Genomic DNA, 23,440 nt, shown 5'->3' with positions numbered 1-23,440 from the left:
ACTCAGAATCCAAAGCAAGCTCCAGGCTCCTAGCTGTCGGCACAGAGCCCCACGCAGGGCTCAAACTCAGGAGCTGCAAGATCATGACCTGAGGCAAAGTTGGACTCTTAACCGACTGAGCCACCCAGGCACCCCTATAACTGTAGTTTTCTGATACTGTAATAAAATAAGACTTGGTAACAAGTAATAGAAACTCAAGTCAGATTAAAGTTGAAGCATTAGATTTATATCTTCTTTCTAGATAGCAGTCTCAGAGAAGGGCTGCCCTTCCTCACTATCCCTGAGAATCGCCAAGAATGGCTCTGGTTAGCCTGACTTAGCCACATGCTATATCCTGCAGTGGGCTAGAAGGAAAGGGGATATTATGATTGGCCTATATAGGTCATATATTTATTTTTGTGGTGGATAATTTTAGGCCTCATGGTTGATAGCCCATCAAAATCACGTGGAGGAGGGAAGTGTTCCATAAAGAAGATTAAAATACAGAACAGACAAAAAAGTAGTATACGATCCAAGGACTAATAGTTTTGTCTTTTCCTAATTACATTTTCTCTCTTAGCCAAAATTCACAAAAGTTAAATGGTTTATTACAGATTGTCCAAGCTGAAAAAAACAACCCATGATTCATCTCCCCTCATAGAGAAAAAAGCAGTGAGATTGTTGGTCCTTTGGCTATCAGTGTTCCTGACAATAGATGTAGTGTTTCTGAGTTCTGGTTAAGTGCCAAAAGGTAGTGGGAAATTCTGTTTCAGAAAACATATTATGTATATGAATATTATTTGACTTATAAAAGTCCATAAACTATGTTTTTCTAAAAGATTTCGTGTTGAGAAGCAGGGTACAGGTAAAAGTACAGAGAAATCAGTTACTTTGAAGGAAAAGAAGAAAGATGTAATCAGAGCACCAAGTAAAGGGGAAAAAAGAAAGAAGTCCATCTCATTTTTATTTCCTTTGACTTTTAGGTCCTCCCCTTTTTTTCTTAGCTTTATTGAGATATAATTGACGCATAACATTATATAAGTTTAAGGTGTACAGTGTGTTGATTTATACTTTTATAAATTGTAAAATGATTATCATCATAGTGTTAGGTACCTCCTTCATCCTATCACATAGTTACTAATTTTTTTTGTGGTAAGAACTTTTAAGGTCCATTCTCTTAGCAGCATTCAAGCATATAATACAGCATGGTTAGCTATAATCGCCATGCTGTACATTAGATTCCCCAAGCTTGTTAATCTTGTAACTGAAAGTTTGTACTCTTTGACCAGTATCTCCTCATGTTCCCCACCCCTTAACCGCTGGTAACCACCATTGTGCTATCTCCTGAGTTTGTCTTTTTTTAGATTCCACATATAAGTGAGATTATACAGTTTTTGTCTTTCACTATCTGACTTACTTCACTTAGCAAAGTGCCTTCAAGGTCCATCTAAGTTATTACAAATGGCAGGATTTCCTTCTTTCTCATAGCTGACTAATACTGTCTTGTGTATATATACCACATCTTTTTTATCCATTCATTCATTGACAGACATTTAAGGTTGTTTCCATATCTTGGCTATTGTGAGTAATGCTGCAGTGAACATGGAAGTGCAGAAACTGTACAAGATCCTGATTTTCCGTTTCTTTGAATATATACCCAGGAGTGGAATTTTTGGACCATATGGCAGTTCTATTTTTAATTTATTGAGGGACAGCCACACTGTTTTCCAAAGTAGCTGCGCCAATTTACATTCCCACCAGAAATTCATCAGGGTTCCTTTTTCCTCGTACCCTTACCAACACTTAATTCTTCTCTTTTTGATGGTAGCATTATAACTGGTGTGAGGGGATATCCTGTGGTTTTGATTTGCATTTCCCTAATGACTAGTAATATTGAGCACCTTTTCATCTACCTGCTGTCCATTTGCATATCTTTTTTGGAAAACTGTCTCTTCAGTTCTTCTGCCCATTTTTTAATCAGGTTGTTAGCTTTTTTGCTGTTGAGTTGTATGAGTTCTTTATATATTTGGATATTAACCCCTTGTCAGATACATGATTTGCAAATATTTTCCCCATTCTGTAGGGAGAAGTATTGCTTTTTCATTTTGTTGATTGTTTCTCTTACTGTGCAGGCACTTTTGACTTTGATGTCATCTCACTTCTGTAGTTTTTGCTTCCGTTGCTTGTGCTTTTGCTGTCATATCTAGGAAATCACTGCCAAGACCACTGTCAAGGAGTTTTTCCCCTGTTTTCATATAGGAGTTTTGTGGTTCGAGGCCTTACACTTAAGTTTTTAATCCATTGCAAGTTCATTTTTGTGAGTGGTATAAGACGGGTCAATTTCATTTTTCTGCATGTGGTTATCCAGTTTTCCCATCACTGTTGGGAAGAGCTGTCCTTTCCCCATCAAATATGCTTGGCTCCCTTCTCAAATATTAGTTGTCTGTATATGTGGTGTTTATTTCTGGGTTCTTGATTCTGTTCCATTGGTCTGTTCCAGTACCATATACTATGTTGATTACTGTAGCTTTGTGATAGAGTTTGAAATCAAGAAGTATGATGCCTCTGGCTTTGTTCTTCTTTCTCGGGATTGCTTTAGCTATTCAGTGTCTCTTGTGGCTCCATTCAAATTACAGGTGTTTTTTTTTTTTTCTATTTCTGTGAAAAATGCCATTGGAATTGTGATAGAAATTGCATTGGATCTATAGATGGTTTGGGTAATATGGACATTTTAACAATATTAATTCATTAATATCTTTCCCTTTGTGTCTTTTTTATTGTCTTTTATTTATCTATTTATTTATTTAGAGAACAAGAGCAAGAGCAGGGGAGGGGCAGAGAGAAGGAGAGAGAGAGAGAGAATCCAAAGCAGGCTCTGTGCTGTCAGTGCAGAGCCTAACACAATGCTCAAACTCACGAACCACGAGATCATGACCTGAGCTGGAACCAAGAGTCGGACGCTTGACTGAGCCACTCAGGCTCCCCTTGTTTGTGTCTTCTTAAATTTCTTTTATCAAAGTCTTGTAGTTTTCAGTGTATTGGTCTTTCACTTCCTTAATTAGATTTATTCCTAAGTATTTTGTTGTTTTTTGTTTTGTTTTGTTTTGTTTTTAATTTTTTTTTCAACGTTTTTTATTTATTTTTGGGACAGAGAGAGACAGAGCATGAACGGGGGAGGGGCAGAGAGAGAGGGAGACACAGAATCGGAAACAGGCTCCAGCCTCCGAGCCATCAGCCCAGAGCCTGACACGGGGCTCGAACTCATGGACCGCGAGATCATGACCTGGCTGAAGTCGGACGCTTAACTGACTGCGCCACCCAGGCGCCCCGAGTATTTTGTTGTTTTTGATGCTAGTGTGAATAGGATTGTTTTCTTTACTTTTTCAGATGTTTTGTTGTTAATGTATAGAAACAGTTGCTTTCAGGGTGCCTTCGTGGCTCATTCAGTTAAGCACCTGTCTCTTGATTTCAGCTCAGGTCATGATCTCACAGGTTGTGAGATCGAACCCTGTGTCAGGCTCTGTGCAGACAGTGTGGAGCCTGCTTAGGATTCTCTCCCTCCCTCTGCTTGTCCCCTGCTTACTCTTTCTCTCTCCCTCTCTCTCTCAAAATAAGTAAATAAACTTTAAAAAAAAGAAACAATTTCTGTGTATTGTTGATTTTGTATCTTGCAATTTTACTTAATTTGTTGATTAGCTCTGGCAGTAGAATCTAGTCTAGGATTTTCTATATGTAAGATCACCATCTGCAAACAAAGACACTTTTATTTCTTCCTTTCTTATTTGGATGCCTTTTATTTCTTCCTCTTACCTGATTACTCTGGCTAGGACTAGTACTTTCTTGAATAGGAGTGGTGAGAGTGGGCATCCTTGTGTTCCTCATCTTAGAGAAAAAGTTTTCAACCTTTTACCTTTGAAATGATATTGACTGTGGTTTTGTTGTATATGATGTTTCTTGTATTGAGGTATGTTCCTTCTATACCCAATTTGTTGATGTTTTTATCATGAAAGGGTGTTATATTTTGTCAAATGCTTTTTCTGCATCTATTGAGATCATATGATTTTTATCTTTCACTTTGTTTGTGTGGTGTATCACATTTATTGATTTGTGTATGTTGAACCATCCTTGCATCCCAGGGATAATCCCACTTTGTTGTTTTGTTGAATTGGGTTTGCAAATATTGTGTTGAGAATTTTGCATTTGTATTCATCAGGGTTATTGGTCTGTAATTTTCTTGTAGTATACTTATCTGGCTTTGGTATCAGAGTAATGCTAGCCTCATAAAATAATTTGGGGGGTATTTCCTTCCTGTTTAGTTTTTTGGAATAGTTTGAGAAGGATTGCTGTTAATTCTTCTATAAATATTGGGCGGGGGAGGTGGGGGGCGCCTCCCTGGATGGCTCAGTCAGTTGAGCGTCCGACTTGGGCTCAGGTCGTGATCTCATGGTTAGTGGCCCCAGGTCGTGATCTCATGGTTAGTGGCCCCGTGGCAGGCTTTGTGCTGATAGCTCAGAGCCTGGAGCCTGGCTGGGATTCTGTGTCTCCTTCTGTCTCTGCCCCTCCTGACTCAGGTGCACGCACACATGCTCGCTCACTCTCTCCTCTCTCTGAAAAATAAACATTTAAAAAAATTTTTTAATAAAAAATTAAAATAAATAAATGTTTAGTGGAATTCACTATCTGCTCCTGGACTTTTATGTTTGGGGAGAGTTTTGATTACTGATTCAGTCTCCTTGCTCAGTATTGGTCTGTTTAGATTTTCTCTTTCTTCCTGATTCAGTCTTGGTATGATATATATTTTTCGGTCTTTGTTCATTTCTTCTAGGTTATCCAGCTTTTTGGTGTATAATTATACATAGTAGCTTCTCATGATCCTATTTCTATGGTATCAGTTGTAATGTCTCCTCTTTCATTTCTGATTTTTTTTTGAGTCTTCTGTTTTTCTGAATTAGTATAGTAAAGTAAAGTAAAGTATAGTATAGTATAGTATAGTATAGTATAGTATAGTATAGTAAAGGTTTGTCCATTTGGTTTATTGTTTCAAAAAGCTGGCTCTTAGTTTTCATTGCTCTTTTTTATTGTTTTTCTGGTTAGGTTCTCTTATGTTAACTTTGAGAGCAGAAAAGTTTGTTTTGTCAGAGGAGTACCCTTTGCAAATGAAAAGGATAAGTGGGATTACTCCTGTTTCAACAGTTGCTATAGTATGGTCTGTCCTTTAATTTTCAAAAGCCTTGGCTCTTTTAAAGTGGGAGTAAGGTGGGGCGCCTGGGTGGCGCAGTCGGTTAAGCGTCCGACTTCAGCCAGGTCACGATCTCGCGGTCCGGGAGTTCGAGCCCCGCGTCGGGCTCTGGGCTGATGGCTCAGAGCCTGGAGCCTGTTTCCGATTCTGTGTCTTCCTCTCTCTCTGCCCCTCCCCCGTTCATGCTCTGTCTCTCTCTGTCCCCAAAATAAATAAACGTTGAAAAAAAAAAATTTTTTTTAAGTGGGAGTAAGGGAAGGTTTAAAAAAAAAATGACCTTTTGTGACTGACTCCCACTACCGGTGTCATGGGAAAAGCCAGGATCTGTTTTTCAAATTTTGGGCCACACCTGCAAAAGAAAATGTTTAGGACCCAGTAAACACCTATAAACACAACTAAAAGCTGTAAGGACTGATACTTAACTCTAAGTATGCCACTGTGCACTTTAATGCATTTTGTTGTGCTTCATTCTATTCATAGTCCATTGCAGGATTGTTTGGTTTCATTTTGTATTGGTTTTTAATGCTGATCCCACCCACTAAGGGGTCATAAGGCTGGCTTGTGGATAGTTGTGGGAGAGGGGAGCAGCAGAGGGGGTCCTGTCAAAGCCAGTGCTCAATGCCGCCCCACCCCCTGCAGTCTTCACGCCTCCACCCTGCGCTTATGTTCATTCTGGTTTCCCCAGAAATGTTACTCCCAGCTTTCCATGTGACCACATCTTTGTTCTACACACACTGCCACTTTGTTTGCTGGCCCTGCCATGCAGGCTTCACGTCTTTGCTCTGGGCGCTGATTGGGTGATCGCTCAATGGCCTTCACATATCCAAAAGAAACCCCCTCCCCCTTCGGGCAAAAGGGAGAGGAGGGCTGAAATCAAAGTTTATAGGGAGGGCTTGGCTTCCTTGGACAAGAACCCTGGGCAGTGGTGACAGCACCCTGTGGCTAGAGGAGAGAGATAGGAGTGTGCTAAGACGAGGGAGTCAAGTTCAGAATTAAGAGTCTTGCTCACTTCTTTTCTCCTGCCTCTTCTGCACAGGTAAATTCTACTGCAAACCACACTACTGTTATCGACTCTCTGGCTCCGCACAGAGGAAGAGACCGGCAGTGGCTCCTCTGTCTGGCAAGGTAATGGTAATCTATGTGTAAGTGGGGGAGAAGCAGCAGGCACATTTCTGCACAGTGACAGGTGAAGGTGTGGCCAGCAGGGCCTGCTGAAAGGCCACTAAATTGCCTTTCCTTTGGGTGGGAATGGCCTGAGAGATGGTCGCAGTCCATTTGGGAAGGAAACCAACTCTTCAAGTATAATCTAATGTTGCATTTCACTAAGGTAATGTTCCACACACCACCAGAGTTGGATTTGAGAGACTATATTAGACCCTCCCTCCTGCTCACTCATATAAAAGACTTTTGTCATTGTAAATAAACATCTTTCTGAGAGACGGACACCCTGAAAAGGAACGTGGCTGTAAATAATCTGCACTTTCTTTATTTCTGTGAATTACTTTACTAAGTACCTTTTTTCCTTCTTTTTTTTTTTTTTTAATGAGAGTAACTAGCTTCTCCACCTGTCTTTATCAAGATAAACCAGGTATTCCCTTTGCTACATGATATTACCTTGTCAGCATGCAGGCTAACACATCCTTGAGAGGTTTTTGTTGACTGTAGTGGCACTTGTGGGGAAAGGAAAGGTATTCCAGGGTAGACCTAGATTTTGACTCTTGGTGATTTCTACATGAAATATGTCCTGTTTTTTTTTAATACTGTGAGACATACAGCCTGGATTGACAGGTGAGCGCAGTAAATCAGCCAGGCAGGTGTCACCGCCTCCTGAGATTTGAGTGCTTCAGTCAGTCACTCTTCTTTTTCTTGCGGACTTTCCTAGGAGGCCAGAGAACCCCTGCAGGATGGCCCCACTGTGGACACAAATGGACGGGCCAGCGCCGTTGCCAGCCCTGCTGAGAGAACCCCAGGTAGCCTCACTTCCTTGTTTGGCTGGGTGGCGCGTCACTCTCTTGGCCTCTGTGACAAGGCCAAGGGGATGAGCCAGCACCTCCAAAGCAACATTTCTTCGATTGGGCATCAAGTGACCCAAAACCCTTTGGACTCCTTTTTCATGTGCCAGCTGCTTGCATTTGGAGTCCCCTTTCTCTATGGCCTGTCGGAGGTGCTGGTACAAATCAGAGGGGAGTTTCATTGGCAGACCGTGAGCCAGTAGGGGCACCATCTAGTAAGCGGGATCACCCAAGCTTTAGTAATGTCTATTCAGAATCTCAAAGTACTGTTGCTATAGCCCTGGGGCCTGCCCACACCGATCAGACACACTGGGGTGGTTGGTCTAGGCCCCATCCAGGTAAACAGGAATTCTGAATAGGCTGCTTTTATCACTGACCCGAGTGAGAATCTAGAGTCACAGGGCCTTCTTGTCTTGGACTTCTTTGACAGAGCATGGAATTGCAATAAGACCCCATGATCTGGATTTATGTTCACCCAAACTTGAAATTTTTGCATCCCACTCCCTACTTAGGTATCTAGATAAGCTGACATGGCTCTTCTATTTGACCTGTAACCCACTAAAGGACATGCCCTGTCCTGATCACTTTGGGGCATTTGAACTTCTAATGGAACCAAACCCTAATTTGTTCCATTTCAACTAATCATTTCCTTATGTCAGGAGATGAATGACACTATCCCTACCTCTAAAAAACACATTTATTCTGGTTTTAGCTCATGGCTCGTGGACATTAGGTTTGTTGTGAGGAATTGTAGTTTAAAATTGACCCTTAAAATTGAGTCTCTTTGCTATATGTCAAGCCAGCCTGTGAGATGTGTACCACAAACTGTGGAGTGGTCCTAATGCCCTCATTACAGCCCCAGACTAGACACAGCCCAGGGTCATTGTGTAGGTGAGACAGGAAGTCAACAGGGCCGTGTTTCTATATCTCACACTTTTTCTGTCTTTCACAGCAGATATATCTCAAGCAGCCATTTACAAACTCATGAAAATTACCATATAAAAACTAAAGATTATCAGCTAATGCTAGGAACTATGGAGAAGGAGTTGGTAGTGAAATTTCCAAATTGGAAAAGAGAAGGATTATCCACTCCACTTTCAAATGAGAGATTTTCAGAGTTGCTCCCTTAAGAACTGGAGAAAGGGAGAATATACCCAGAGAGGGCAGGGATTTGGAAGCCGAGACCCTGCAAACCCCAGCTGAGCTAGGTAAAATTCGGCCTCTCCTCCTATGTATGCCCTTATTATAATCCAGGGAAGCTTTTTAAGTGCCCTGCCAATTGGACCAACATTTTATAGGAATGTTTAAGCCACGAATGACTTTGAAACCTTCTATAGCCTTGAAACCCTTTATAATTTGTCTTTCCCCTGAAATGCTGGCAGCCTTTTGCAATTGACACTCTCAGAGCACCAGAGGGAAGTGCTGGCAGAGAAAAATTACCAAAGGGATCTAGACAGAGAGGTCAGCTCTGAGCCCTAGAATATGCACTTGACCAAGTGAGAGCTCCACCTCATCAGTCTGGGCCTCGTCCAGCAGAGATGGACTTTCCAAGGAACTTGGCTATTCGGTAAAACAGCTCAAGGAAATGAACTTGGTTTTGGGGTATCGAGTGGAGAACATTCTTCAAAAAGAAACACAATGAAGTTCAGGTCATTTCTGAACAAGCCAAGTTTGTTCACTTTCCCATGTGGTTCACTTTGCCATTCTTACTGTCTAGTGTGGAAGCATAATGGATCTCAGGTTTTTAGCAGTTCTAATGAATTAAAGCTTCCATAGAGAAGGAAAAGAATATTCTACAAAGCAAGGAGATGAGAGTTGGCAATGCGAAAAAAAAATCAAAGCCCCGAGGATGTCTCAGCCCCTGTGGTTCTTGATTCTGAACATGACTTACATGTTCTAGCACAAGGGGTTCAAGATGTGGCATCCCAAAGGAATCACCACGTGAGCTCCTAAAATGAATGAGGCAGGCACTGTCCCCCCACTTTAAGGTACTCTGTAGGGCAGTGGGAACACTAGAGCTTGGGGCTGATGCCCCTGGAGACTCGGGCTTTTGGAAGTTACAGCTCTGAGTCTGAACGTGCTCCAGAGCTCCAGCACTTCCCCTAGGAGGTGTCTGATCTTTGCTAGCCTCTGTAGAAAAGGAACGGAATTATGGGTGGTAGTTTAGAGTTGGCATGAAGTAGATTTCTTTTTTTCCTTTGATAGGGATATCTTTCTTTAAATCTCAAACTAAAGCTTAACTAGAATTTCCTTTTGAAAAGCTTCAGAAAAACTCAGGTATTTCAGGGTTCCAGAATATGTGTCATGAGTAACAGTCATTAACCCAGACCCATGGTACATCTCCTCTCCTGCACGCTAGACAAGAAAAGACTATAAATGAATGAACTTGATTCCACTGTGTATAAATAAACCATCCTCCTAGATTCCCATCTCCCAGGAAGCAGAGCTGAAAAAGCTATGACTGGCACTTGACCTGCTGTGCTTTTGCCCTGTGCCACCTCTGTATATGTGGCATTACCCTCTTTTCCCTTATGTTCTTTTCCCGTTATGCCAAAATTACTGCCGTTACCAAAAAACCAAACCACCCACAAGTTAAGAGAACCTGCTTTCAGCCTGCTTTGCAGTGTTGTCTTTCTCTGGTAACCTAATCTGTAACTGCTGCTAATTTAGTGTTTGGAGGAGGACATTGTTTACAGTGCTATTGTTTATAATGTGCTTTTAACATAGAAACCCTCTTTTCTGTTCCCCACATCTGTAAATGCTTTGTTTCTAAGCTTCTTACACTGAATAGATTAGTGGACCTGGCACAGATTTTCTTACCCTGGCCTCCTAGCACCTGCCCTGACTTTAAGAAAAAGTGGGACAACAACAGGTAGAGAAAGAAAAACCCTAAATGAGTTATCTTCCCCTTGAATACAAGACCCTCAGCTGCAGGTTTTTTGGATCCTTTCTTTGTGAGAGGAATTCCCTTTACAGTTCATAGCATATAGAAGACAATCAAAAATGAATCATAAAGGCTATGGGAATCATAAGTTAAGAGAAGAGCTTTTTTCTTCTAGTACAGGCCACAGAGATGGGATGGAAAAGATAGTGTTAATTTTAAAAGCTGCCTAGCAGATTGCAAGTGGCGGGTGCCTGCTCCCTGTCCCTAGACAACCCTTGCATGATCACCATTAGATTCCATAGTTTGGATGCCACATGGGCCATTAGGAAATGCAGGCACTTCCCACACCGGCTAGAATAGCCATGCAGTATGAGGGATTCCATGCACTCCTGGGGTTCCTGCCTGTCAGGACAAAGTTAGGAAATCTCACTGCTTCCCAGGCTCCCTTCCCTTGTAGGCGTTTCTGGGTAACTTCTTAGTAGAGCAAAGAGAATCTTACAGTCCAGCTGAACTCCCCAGCCCTCCCCCACAAGTCTTAGTTTGATGTTGATGTGTAAATATTTATACACATACACATGTATATTTATGTAGATTTAATTTCATATATACAAGTAGATATTTATATATTGTGTCCTAACTAATAATAATAATAATAATAATAATAATGAAGCTGTTTCTGAAGCTTCTTGTTCCTTGGTTCTGGAAATCAAGAGAGCTTTTTTACACTGGGGAACCATGCCACTGGCCTGGGTTAGAGTTAGGGTCAGGATTTATGGGAATAGAGCAACCAGCACACCTGTGGAGGTGGAGACTTTGGGGGGGGGGGCGGGGCGTGGATGTCTCAGAAAATGAGCAGCACACACTCCCAACCTCGGAAAGTTGATTTGGGAGCAGACTAGGAAAGCAGGGGTTCTGTTGCTTGCAAAATGCCACAGAAGACCAAACCCCCCACCTTACCTCTGTTTTGCTTCTAGGCTTGTGTATCAGTTACATTGGGTTAGTTATTGTAGCTTCCCTATTGTCTCGGTGTTTGGTGTCTTTCGGGCAGTGGACTGTTTTCAGTCCCTCCTAAAGGGGCTGCAGCATGGCCTTGAAGTCCTGATCAGTGAATTAAGGGGTTCCCTTTTTCATGGGCCATTCGGCTTGGGGTGGAGGTGGGGGGATGGCAGCAAGCCAGGTTCCCATGGCAGTGGTACAGAGATGCCAGAGCAAGGGAGGACGAACTGTGCCAAGGAATGCATCACCTGTCCGCTTCTGGCCTTCCCTAAAGCCTTTATTTTTGCCCTTGTTTTTAATCTGTGATGTGAGTTTTTGGTGTGTTTCTTTGTGAGTTTTTTAATTTCATTGTGTAACTTTGTTTTTGCCGTTGCTGTGAAACTAAGGTGTTGTGCTTTTAATTTTTTTTTAACGAATGTTACCATTCTTATTTAAGAGAATAAATTCCAAACAATCTTCAGGTTTCTGAGTTTTTCTTTTCCTTCCCTTTTTCCTGTTTGGAGGGTGGGAAAGGGATTAGCTTTTCAGGTCTCAGGAGTGGGCCTGAAAGCCATTGTGCCTCAGGACTATCAGTTCTGGGGTGGGATCAGGAGAGAGTGTAGATGTATTAAAATGGGGAAATGGGCTGTTTACACCTAAAATATAGATTGTCGTTAACAGAAGGGCCTCTATTCATGGGGGATGTGGAAGACATTTTGTTCTGTAGCAGCTGCAGATAGAAAAGAGCGGAAAGACACCACCTGTGCCCCACATCCAGTCAGCCAGCATGAGGGACTTGAGGACTAGAGCAGATGGAGGGATAGAAACACACACTGAGCCCATGTCTGCCATGGAGACACAGAGCCAGGTGCCTGCCTTTCCTGTTCCTGACTCTAGCAGACTGCTATAGGGAACTGGGGTAGTTATGTTTCTCTCCTCGGCTTTGAGGCTTTTGCCTAAGGCACAGTGACCTCACTCCTGGTGACTTTGAAGGTTCTTGTTCTGTTCTTCCCAGCTGATGTCTCTCTCATTCTGTCTTTGCTGTGGCCTAGACACTAAGCTAGGATATCCAGTTCTGCTTGGCCACTCACTCTCAAGCCTGGAGAAATGAACCTGGGCCCTTCTCACACACACTGCTGTGACCATAGCAGTGATGGCCTCTTATGCAGTGTTGGCATACGGACCACAGTGGCACAGCCCACCTTTGGTGCTAAATTGGGCCAAAAGAGGGCAGCTGGTGAGGGAGCACTCAGCACCAAGTCTGCTCCCACTGGGCTCTAGAGAATTGGGTGTCTGTTGTTAAAAAGGCCTTCCTGGCCTCCTCTACTCTGAAGCAGTCTGCTTAGGACCTAGAGTTCTTAGGTTAACCCACAGAGTAGAGAAGCACAGTGCTGGGTTCTCCTGGCATTCTAGATTACCAGACTGCCCTGTCAGGGAGCCTAAAGTTCTGTCAGAACACCGTTGTTTGTAATCCTCAGAGCATGGCTGGTTCAGAATTTATCCCCACAGAGAGTTTGAGTGGCCTCTCTTGGCCTGCTCATTCCCACCCCCACCTCCAAGTCTATGATCTGTTGTTCCCCTTTCTTTGAAATGAGTCAGTCCCTATCCTGGTGCCTGAAAAAGGCTGGGAGAAAAAGAATTGGGATGTGAGGGATGCAATAAGCAACAATTAATAAATTGACTAAGAATCAGTAAGGATAAATATATGTATATAATTTTCAAATTTTTGACCTTTGGCTCTGTTGCCTTTTCCATGCCCCAGTAATAAAGGGGAGGAGAGCCAACATTGTTCAGAACAGTGTCCTAAGGCATCTAACAAGAAGATGTTGACACCTGATGTGATTCCGTGCCACCCATTGTGAAGACCCTGAATAATTCCCTTTGGGTCTCAGTTTCTTTCTGAAACTTCTTGAAATCCATTCTCTTTTTTCTCATAAATTCCCTGAAGATGTCCCTAATTTAGATACTCCCTATGAGGGATCCTCTGGTGTAGATGTGGAAGCAGTACAGGCAATGAAAATGGGCCACTCTATTTTCATACTGAAAAATAGGGCAAAATGATGCCATGTCAGACCCAGGTCCCACAAGTGTCCCCCTTGACGTACAAATAGAAGAAAAATGCCCATGTGGGCCTGTCTTAAATATAGCAGCCAGACAGAGATTTCAGGAAGAATCCTCCCTGAATCCCAGTCCCTTTCTCAAGGCTCCAAAACCTCATGGAGACTCCAAAACCAGTCCTTACTTTGAAACTCACACCCAGCCAAGCATCCAGCAAGTGCCAACAAGTAGATTAGTCATAATGAAATGAGAGGGAGGGAAGTCAAATTGGCACTCCCTGCCTAGGTTAGGCCATGGGGCTGTGTTCCTCTCTCTGTCTCATCACTGCCCATAATTCTCGGCTGTGTGTGTTGGCTCCTGATAGCTCTTTCTTCACAATTGCTCCTTGTCTCTTCAACACTTACATTCTGGACGGGGTAGGCTTTTGCGCAGAAACACCTTCCATATGCCTGAGAAGAGAGGCGGGGCTCCAGCAGAAGTGACTCTCCTTCAATTACTTCCAGGTTTCACTAGCCACATGCACACTGTTTCCTTTTTTACTTCCTGTGGGTCAGCTTCCACGTAGCTTTGCGTAGTTTATGAACATTTTGAATTATTTCTGAGGCATTTTTATGGGCCTCCAGGAAGGACAATGGGCAAAAGGTTGAGTCACTGCCAGCGCCCAAACCCTAACTCAAGCTAACTAAACTCGACCTTGCCTTGCTTTGATGTTGTTCTTTTCCTCCCAACCTGTACGCACAAGTATAGTCCGAGAGCTCCCAAAATATGAAGAAGGCTCACACCCCTCACAGGGGCCCCTCATTGGCATAAAAGGGGGAGTTTTAGAACACATTTCAACAGAAAGGGAGTCCAGCGCGCCAGCTCTGCCTTGCTATAGAACAGAGTCTCCTGGGGCCATCCTAGGATAATTAGTAGAAAAATTTTTACAACTGAGTCAGAATTTCTATTGGCCTCGTATGTTTTCTTCACCTCTATTCTTTCTTACCTAGCTTGTTGTGATTGTACATTAATCATATGAAACTGTTCCAAATGTGCCTATTAAGTGATTGAATTCCTTATTCTGTATTTTTGTAAAATATCAGGATTATTTCCATTTTGTCACTGTTTTCTTTTAGGTGCTTGCCTGGGATTGTAGGCCTTTAGTAATTATTTCATAGTAAGTCACCTGTTACCAGAAGAACTTTACACCCAGGGCTCTCTGCCTCTCTAAGCTTCAAAAGCTCCCTTCCCTGCACCCTGTGTCCTAGTATTACTGGGCCTCTACTAAAGCCAAGTCCCTGAAAAAGATGAACTCAGCTAAAAGGGTAAGGGCCCCAAGTTCAGTTACTAAAGACCGCCACTACCAGGCAAGGACATAAGGCACCAGAAAACTCAGGACCTCAGTGAGTTTTGGTTTCCTCAGCAAACATAGGACAAAACCAGAGCGGTTTCACTGGCAAAGGCCTAAATAAATATGTTTTCATTCAGTTCTCATGTTCTTTCAAGGTTATAATAAAGCCAGGAATACTATGAAAGTACATTCTAGAGAGGGTAATCCTCTTAACATGTGGTAGCTGCTCAGAAAGCAAACCTGAAACTAAAAAGTATGATTAAGTAGACTCTATCTGGAACCTTAGGGAGAAGAGTTTGTCTCTAAAAGTTAACTCATAGGGGGTTTCTTAGGCTGAGCTCAACCCGATAACCAGTGACTAGCTGATATTGATTATAATAGGATTATAACAGCTTATTCATTCTTTTTTTTTAAGTTTATTTACTTATTTTGAGAGGGAGTGAGAGTGTGGGAGTACATGCATGCACAAGTGATAGAGAGGGGCAGAGAGAGAATCCCAAGCAGGTTCCTCAATGTCAGTGCAGGGCCTGGAGCCTGACATGGGATGTGGGGCTCAAACTCACGAACCATGAGATCATGACCTGAGCCAAAATCAAGAGTCAGATGCTTAACCAACTGAGCCACCCAAGTGCCCCAACAGCTTATTTATTGTTTCTCTGTTTTTAGAACTAAGAGAGACACCAACTATAAAGTTTCCCTCCCACCATTTTACCAACAAAAGACTTACTTGAGTTAGTAGGTTCTTCTTTTAAAAGTAAAAATTCTCTCCTAGAGTTACTGTAATGTGAATTACTCTAAACCAGCTACTTCCCTGTCTTTTAGCTGGTTCACCTTTCTTGGGGAATTAGCATTGGTACAAAACCCTAGTAACATTGGGACACAGGGTGCAGGGAAGGTGGCTCCAGGGCTATCCAAATCTCAGTGAAGGGCTTTGTAGAAGTAGGCAGCACTGGGCATCTGGGGTAACGGGGAATTGATAGTATGTAGGAGTTAACAGCCAGAGTCTTAAAGGCTTTGCTCTATTGCTGATAGCTAGCAACCATCCTTCATGCTGCTGAAAATATTGCACCAGAGAGCTGTCTGTATTTATAATCAAGGGAGCCCCTTCTCTGCGAAAGTCTTTAACTCAAATAAAAATAAGAGATTAAAACTTGAAGCTAACTCCTATTGTTTCCCCCATGTGATGAATACTGGTTAATTTACTATAGTCTATGTACTAACTCATAGAAAATAATGTAGGAAGACACATAGTAGTAATAATAACCGATAATAACCTAGCACTTATATGTACTAAGCATTGTCTAGGAGTTTTATGTATAGCATTCATGTGATCCTCACAGTAGCCTGTGAGGGAAGTATTATATTACAGATGAGGAAATAGGCACACAGAAGTCGAACAGACTTGGTCAAGGCCACATAAACAGTCGATACAGAGTCAGGATAGAATCCATGCAGAAGATCCAAGAGCATTGTTTACACACTATGCCATACAGCTTCCCTTCATCTGTTTTCTGTAACCTCACCTTGTCAGTACTTGGTAAAAGGGAAAAACACTATGTGTAGCTCCGCAAATAAGATTTTTGTAAACATGTGTGAATGTGCTATATAAATTAATGAGTGTGCATTTGGATTATTTCTGAGAGATATACATCCTCCAGTTTCCTGGGCGTGATCCCAGGGCTAGGAGTGTGCCTTTGGGAAGATACTATATTAAAGAGAGAAAGGTTTTATCACTGAGGTGTGAGGGGGGGAAAACATCAAAAATTGAGGAAGAGAATAATAATCACTGAATTGACTGTAAATAATATGAAATGGACTCCTTCTTTGTTTTCTCCATGTCAGCTGTCTTTGCTCATTACAGATAAAATCAAGCCTAAAGTTGTATTAGCACGAATAAGCCCATAACAGGCGTATGTCCCTCCAAATGGGAACATACCTTGCTGACAACCTGGAGGAGACGGAATTATGTTTGGCGGGGGTGGGGGGAGATGTTTATTGTTGTTGTTCCCTGGACCCCAGTGTTTCTAACTTATAAATCTTTGCTTATCCTCTGGCTCTACTATCTCATTTTATTATACTTCTTTAAAACACTCCCGGATGGTTGAACTGACATTTTCATTCTTACTGCTTTTACAGCTATCATTCAGAGTCCTCATAGGAAATTACCTTGCCCTGGCCCTCGGTAGAGTTTGGGTATGAGGGAAGAGAGAGATGATTCTATGCCTCTTTTGTACCGACAGTTTGAATAGAGTCACCTGTGATGTCAGAGAAACATGGATGTTCTTACCTGCACAAGTTTGGGCTACTTTGGACTCAACTCACATGTCAAATGACTGACTTTTAAATCTTTGGACTAAATATACATATCATTCTGGGTGAACAATTTTGGTTTTGCCCTGTTGGTTAAAATTTGGTGCAGGCACAGAACTGATTTCAAGAAGTGTCCTGAACACATTTGGACACAGCTTTGGAAAGGCATGACAGGATAGGGAGCTCCTAGAGCTCACAGATAAGATGTTTTTGGAAAGTGGAAAAAGAGAAAGAAGATAACGTTTTGCCACATTGTGTCTTCAAGCCTAGTTTTCTCCCCGGTTTACTGAGAGGTCCTGCCATAATGTGTCTGTCACAGACTATTCTAGCTAAAAGTGAGTGAAAGGAGAAGTCTCCTTTAATTCCTACTTTGGCCTAATCGTGGGGCTCGCACGTAAGATAAGTGTGGACAGTATGGGGGTATGGGTAAGTTGTCCTTGAGTGGCATTGCTGAGGGTGAGCAAGGTCATCTTTTGTAAGTGGAGGTGTTTCATAGGGTGATGAAAGTCCCGGTGTCTCATGCAACGACTTGTACATCTGCTCAGTGTGTGCATGAGAACTAGCTCCTCACTCAGCAATCTGAACATCTTCCCTAGATTTCCTCTCTGTGGGCAGCAAGCCAAGAGCTGTCTGTTCAGCATGGCAGTTTTCAGTTGGCCATTCATATATTGCATTTCCGTTGGTCAAGATGTCTTACCTTGGCAGCAGAGATGAAGATTCATGAGCTCACTACTCTTTGTTCTTAATGCACCCAGTCCAGTCAAACCACAGTAAGAATATTTGGTGGACTGGTGGCCTGTTGGTGAGAGATTAGAAATAGTTTGATATAAATTCTAGGCTTGGGGGCGCCTGGGTGGCGCAGTCGGTTAAGCGTCCGACTTCAGCCAGGTCACGATCTTGCGGTCCGTGAGTTCGAGCCCCGCATCAGGCTCTGGGCTGATGGCTCGGAGCCTGGAGCCTGTTTCCGATTCTGTGTCTCCCTCTCTCTCTGCCCCTCCCCCATTCATGCTCTGTCTCTCTCTGTCCCAAAAATAAATAAACGTTGAAAAAAAAAAAAAAAATTCTAGGCCAGTGCTTCTCCAGCTCATCACTGTTGACATTTTGGGCTGGATAACTCTTTGTTGTGGAGACTGTCCTGTGCATTGTAGGATATTTGGCAATATCCCTGGCCTCTACCCATTAGATGTCAGTACACCCCCCTCCCCAGACTATGACAACCAGAACTGTCTCCAGCTATTGCCAAATCATACCTGAGGGAAAAAGTCAGAAATGGCATGACATTGATATGCAGTTAACCTCAATTTTATTGTTCCCAGTAGGAGATCAGGAAAGAGTGTGAGAATAATGAAGGTGATACAGGACCATGTTGGAGCCTTACAGGAGTATCTCTAAGTTTTTCTGCCTCCCCCTGTGAAAATTATGAACACCTACATTCCAAAATATGTATACTTATGTACATGCCAGTACCCCACTAACATTGCATTTGCTATTGGGCATTTACAAAACATTTTAGAAGGCAGGGAAAAAATAAATTAAGAATGAAGGTCTAGGGGTGCCTGTGTGGCTCAGTCAGTTAAGCGTCTGACTTCAACTCAGGTCATGATCTCACGGTTCGTGAGTTCAAGCCCCACGTCAGGCTCTGCACTGACAGCTCAGAGCCTGGAGCCTGCTTCAGATTCTGTGTCTCCCTCTCTCTCTGCCCCTCCCCTGCTCACACTCCGCTTCTCTCTCTCTCAAAAATAAACATTAAAAAAAAAAAAAAAACTTGTAAAGAATGAAGGTCTAAGTGTTTTTTCCAGTGAATTAATTGTCCCTGCACCCTCAGAATGTGCTTACCCTTCTGGGAAGACCACAGCCTCAGAGAAATGGGCTGGGTCTAAATGGAACAAGCATAGATCTTGATAACAAAAGATTCTAATTTGAGTTCCAAGTCTGCAGCCTATTATCCTTGTCATCTTTGGTCATTACCTTCTCGGAGCCTAACATATGAAATTATAAAATGAAAAAAAAATAGAGCCTGCTCCTCTCTATTTCATAAGGTTGTTGTAAAAAGCAAATAAGCTAAAATGTATGGAAACTTGTTTATTTAAAAGCTTTATAGGAATATCACATATTATCATTCGTAGGAATTCCAGAAAATTCTGGAATAATTGGAGTGAGAAAATGAATTAGGACTGTTTCTACTGACTGGCTGATGGTCTTCCGCTCTGGTCTGTGTGTCCTGTGGGGTTAGGACAAGAAGGCCCATTGGGATATGTTCTAACCAGCAGAGGTTTAGGGGAAGGGGAGATCTGACTGGGGGGAAAGATTAGGGGAACAGAACAGTAAGAAGGGTTTGGCTCTCTTTAGTCTTTAGGGGAATGGTCTGGGGTGAGTTGGCCTGCATGCACCGAATGCCAGCTCTTTTGAAGCATTGTTAAGTCTCTGCAAGTGCTTGGCTAAATTTGGCATTGCTTTTTTCTCGGCCTGCATGGATGGGATGTGAAATCACATACTAATTCCATGATACCCTAGGGAGTTTTCACCATAGTAATGAAAGTGAAAACAGGGGCGCCTGGGTGGCGCAGTCGGTTAAGCGTCCGACTTCAGCCAGGTCACGATCTCGCGGTCCGTGAGTTTGAGCCCCGCGTCGGGCTCTGGGCTGACAGCTCAGAGCCTGGAGCCTGTTTCGGATTCTGTGTCTCCCTCTCTCTCTGCCCCTCCCCCGTTCATGCTCTGTCTCTCTCTGTCCCAAAAATAAAAATAAATGTTGAAAAAAAAAATTAAAAAAAAAAAAAGAAAGTGAAAACAATCGTAGATAGGGTTGACATTAAAGTAAATTGTTAACACCTAACCCAAAAGTCAGGCCTGAGCAGGTGTCAGTTAGCCTTATCCTAGGCAGAATTAGGGTTACACATGGTCCTAGGGACTGTCTGCATCTCTGCTGGCTTGACCCACAACCGCCATCCCCTGTAGTCCTCAGTGCCACCTCATGACCCATTTGCAGGAGGGAAGGGTCTGATTTTTTCTTTTGGAATCAGTGTATGGATGGGCACTTTATGGGGGCCCAGAGGACCATAGCCCCCACCTGCTGCCAATGCTACAGCGTCATTCGTTAGCAAGGACTCTCCGAGTGCAGGTCAGTGTGCCCCATTCCATCAGCCTTCTAGAGCCTCTGTCCCCAGCACTGTTGTTTCTTCTCCAGGGCAGTCTCCGTGACCTTCTAACAGATGAAAACAAAGATGTAACCGTTGTAAATATGAGTATCAAGTGGTAGTTGTAGACATTGCTGGACGGGATTTTAGTTCCTTTCCAAAAATATATCTTTGGCTAGATAAGGGATGGCTGTTTGAGATTTTGTGTCTTTAAGAGAGAACCTATTTCGAAGAGGCTTTCATGGAGATGTGGGTTTGTCCTTATTGATAGTCTGATTATGGGTAAAGCCCTGAGAAGTTGAAAATCACTTTCTTGGCTGAGCAACTGGCCATGTGTCAGCCACCTGAGAGCCAGGTTTGGATACACTCTTGACTGAAGTGCCACTGGCACTCTGCTCTGGAGTAGAGTAGGAGGGATTGGAGTTTAAACCTGGCATCTTGAGAAAAGCGCATCAGCTTGGAGTGCCTTGCATGCAGACTTCTCTGCCTTTGCACCTCTCTTTTTTGGCCTGTTATTGGGTCTGGTCTTACTAGAAGCAGTTCTAAGCTGCTGCTAGAACTAACCCACTCTCTACTGTGAAATGAATGAAGTCATTACTTTTGGACATCAGATTATTTGAGATAGTCTCTTTTCAGAGTCTTAATGCAAGGTCTTCTAAGACCTTGGCAACTTCATAGGAATTTCTCTTTCCCAGGTGCTAAGGGAACAGCTGCTGTCTTGGTACACTTACCCTTTTCACAGGGTGGTATCTCCCATTTGTTCTCGGGGCTCTCCACAGAGGCCTTAAAGTTTCTGCATTAAGATGAGGAAACTGAGGGGTGCCTGGGTGGCTCAGTCAGTTAAGCATCCTACTTCAGCTCAGGTCACGATCTTGCAGTTTGTGAGTTTGAGCCCTGCATCAGGCTCTGTGCTGACAGCTCAGATTCTATGTCTCCTCCTCTCTCTGCCCCTCCCATGCTCATGCTCTGTCTCTGTCTCTCAATAATAAATGGATGTTAAAAAAAAAATGTAAGATGAGGAAACTGAGACCATAGTATGTTCAACTAACTTCTTAAAATTATAGTGAATTGATATTCTAGTTTAGATACAGGGTTAGAACTTTTACCTTGGTCATTTATTCAAAACACATTATTGACACAACAGTCGGCACCAGAAACACAAAGATGACTGGAATAATTCCACTCCCTAGGAGAGCCTCTGGTTTGGGGGTACATTCAGCCCCATGAACAGGAGATAGATGCATGAAAGAGCCCTTCAAGAGGACAGAGGTGGATCCAGTAGGCAGAATTAGGCAGCAATAGGCAGAAGTAGAAGAGAAGGGATGGTCTTGACTTACCTTGTTGAACCATCCTTCTCTTTACCTGCCTTTTATGATTTCGGAGATCAGCTCCACATTGGATTGATTTGATGGATTATATATAGTCAAATGTACAGAATCTCCTGGGTGGTGAGGCATATACATAAACTAATACGTGAAAATAGTTTGCTCAAGGCCCATTGCACAACAGTTACCCCCTTCTGATATTTCACCCTCAGGTATGTGAAAGTGGACAGCCAGATAAGGAAGGTAGAATATTAGCTAGAGCACAGCTCTCATGAGACTTAAGAGAAAACACAACCAGACCCCTGTGCTTTAGAAATGCTCACAACTTCCAACACCAAAGAGGTAGCTATTTTAGTAGGGTGACCCAGTTGACTATTAAGGATCAAGTTGAGTTTTATCTGTGAGACAGTACAACACATGAAAAATATATTATCAAGAGAGCTATATGATACACTGGTAAGAATTTTTGTAAGGAAGAGTCAGGTATATACCTTAAAACAAACCTTTTTGCCTTGGCCACATATAATGACGTGTACCAGGACTTCCATCTGCCAAAAGGCACCTTTGGGAGATACTGTAATAATAACAGGAAGAATAATTTAACATTAGAAAACAGACTTAAGGGTAAAAGTTCCATGGAATCACACAGATGAAGAGCAAAGAGCTGTGGTGGAGAAAGGGCCCCTCAGTACCCTGATGAAGGGAGGGCAAGTGCCCTCGGCATTCCTGAGAGACAGCATTCCAGTGTGCATGAGCCCCCGTTCCCATGCAGGTGTTTTATTTTCTGACACTGTTCTGATTTGATCCCTGTTGGGTTTTTCCCTTCTTGGCTTCTGTCATGTAATATTTAGCACAGAATTTCCCAACTCTTGGTAATTAAATGTCTCCAGAGCAACTGAGCTTCCCCTTGAATCCACATAACCTACTTTTCTCTGTGACCACATAAAAATATAGTTACCCCAATTGAAGAATAAATAGTTCATGAGTAAGGGGCTGTTAACAATTCTACCCTGCATAGTTTAATGGAAGGAGCCCAAGCTGCAGAGTAACACAGCCCTGGGTTTAGTCTTGGATCTGCCTCATTTGAACCTTTGGGCATATTACTTAACATCACAGAGACTCAGGACCCTCAGTGTAATAATAGTAATAATAGTTTTGACAAGAGTGTTGTGACAGTCACTGGCCAGTGTGTGTAGCATACCTGTCACGGTGCCTGACACAGGTAGTTGTCTTTATTCCTTCATCACCTGCTTCAGAAGCAGATTCTTTGCTAGTAGGAAGCCATAGTAGAGTCTCTTGGGGGCTAGATGGTAGAGGGGCAAAAGCCACCTAGCCCTAACAGTGGCTTGGAAACTTCTTTCTTTGGTCTCCAAAGCAAGAGGGTCCTTTTCCATGTACAGCTGCAATGCTTGCAAAGTGCTTAGTGCAGAGAATGAGAAATCTCTGTAAAAGGTGTAAAAATGTGAGCCCAGTCAAGCAGAGTCTACTAAGGCAAATGAACTGAGGAGCTAAAGAGGGGGAGAGCCCAAATTTGTGGTCCCAGGCACCTTATAATAAGCAAAGAAAGGCCTTTTACAAACTGTAGGGCCTTTTATCTAGCCCTAATAAATCTTTCCTCCCTAGATTGGGTTCTAGGCTGGGAGTGACATCCTAATCCTAAACACAGGCCAAAGTCCTTCTCCCACAGATACCAGATCACATTGTCCAGCTTGACTAGAGCAGTGAGGAAGTCCCTAAGGCAGGTGAAAGCCAAAATGGCACTCAATTTGCATGGTATGTGCTCTGCCTGCTTCTCAGGCTACTAAGCCAACAACTCATATGGGAACTTGAGCTCAAAGCATGATGGAAAGAGTGGATTAATACCCACGGTGATTATTTACTGCGTTATGACCAGCCCTGCTCAAGTCATTGGGGTCCAGCTGCAGCCTAATACATTCCAAAAGGAAGCAGGGCCCAAGACCCAGGCTTTGTCCCACAGAGAGAAACTCTCTGGGCTGGACGGTGGTTCTATTTTAGACCAGCCACCACTTCAGATGGTTTCATCCTTATTTCCCAGTATATGAGGAAACGTGAGAGAGTGTAGTTTCTGTATCATTTTCAACAAGAGCAGGGAGAAAACAAAATTAAGACACAAATTCCCCCTGTAGCCTTATAAGGGTTGGGGTTCTGTGTGAGGAGGGACACCCTAATCTCC

General features: G+C 42.9%; 1 protein-coding gene across 25 annotated transcripts in view; it reads left to right on the top strand.

Moving 5' to 3' along the window:
- The window catches only part of MICAL3 (microtubule associated monooxygenase, calponin and LIM domain containing 3), a 231,500-nt gene that overhangs the window by 146,067 nt on the left and 61,993 nt on the right, over positions 1–23,440 (top strand). For 24 of the 25 annotated variants that reach the window (XR_005786780.1, XR_005786781.1, XM_040462748.1 and 21 more), the window contains 2 exons: positions 6,255–6,343; positions 7,101–7,188. Coding sequence is in view for 23 of the 25 variants with exons in the window: in XM_040462748.1 (XP_040318682.1) it covers positions 6,255–6,343; positions 7,101–7,188 (177 nt within the window). In the remaining 2 variants the exon portion in view is untranslated. Of the gene's footprint in view, positions 1–6,254; positions 6,344–7,100; positions 8,590–23,440 lie in introns of those variants that run through there. The other variant, XM_040462770.1, reaches the window with a different exon arrangement.

The sequence above is a fragment of the Herpailurus yagouaroundi genome, unplaced genomic scaffold, assembly GCF_014898765.1.
Source record: "Herpailurus yagouaroundi ecotype Mexico unplaced genomic scaffold, PumYag 355, whole genome shotgun sequence".
Taxonomy (NCBI): domain Eukaryota; kingdom Metazoa; phylum Chordata; class Mammalia; order Carnivora; family Felidae; genus Herpailurus; species Herpailurus yagouaroundi.
Note: the sequence above shows the minus strand (reverse complement) of the source record. Positions and strands in the feature narration are given on the sequence as shown.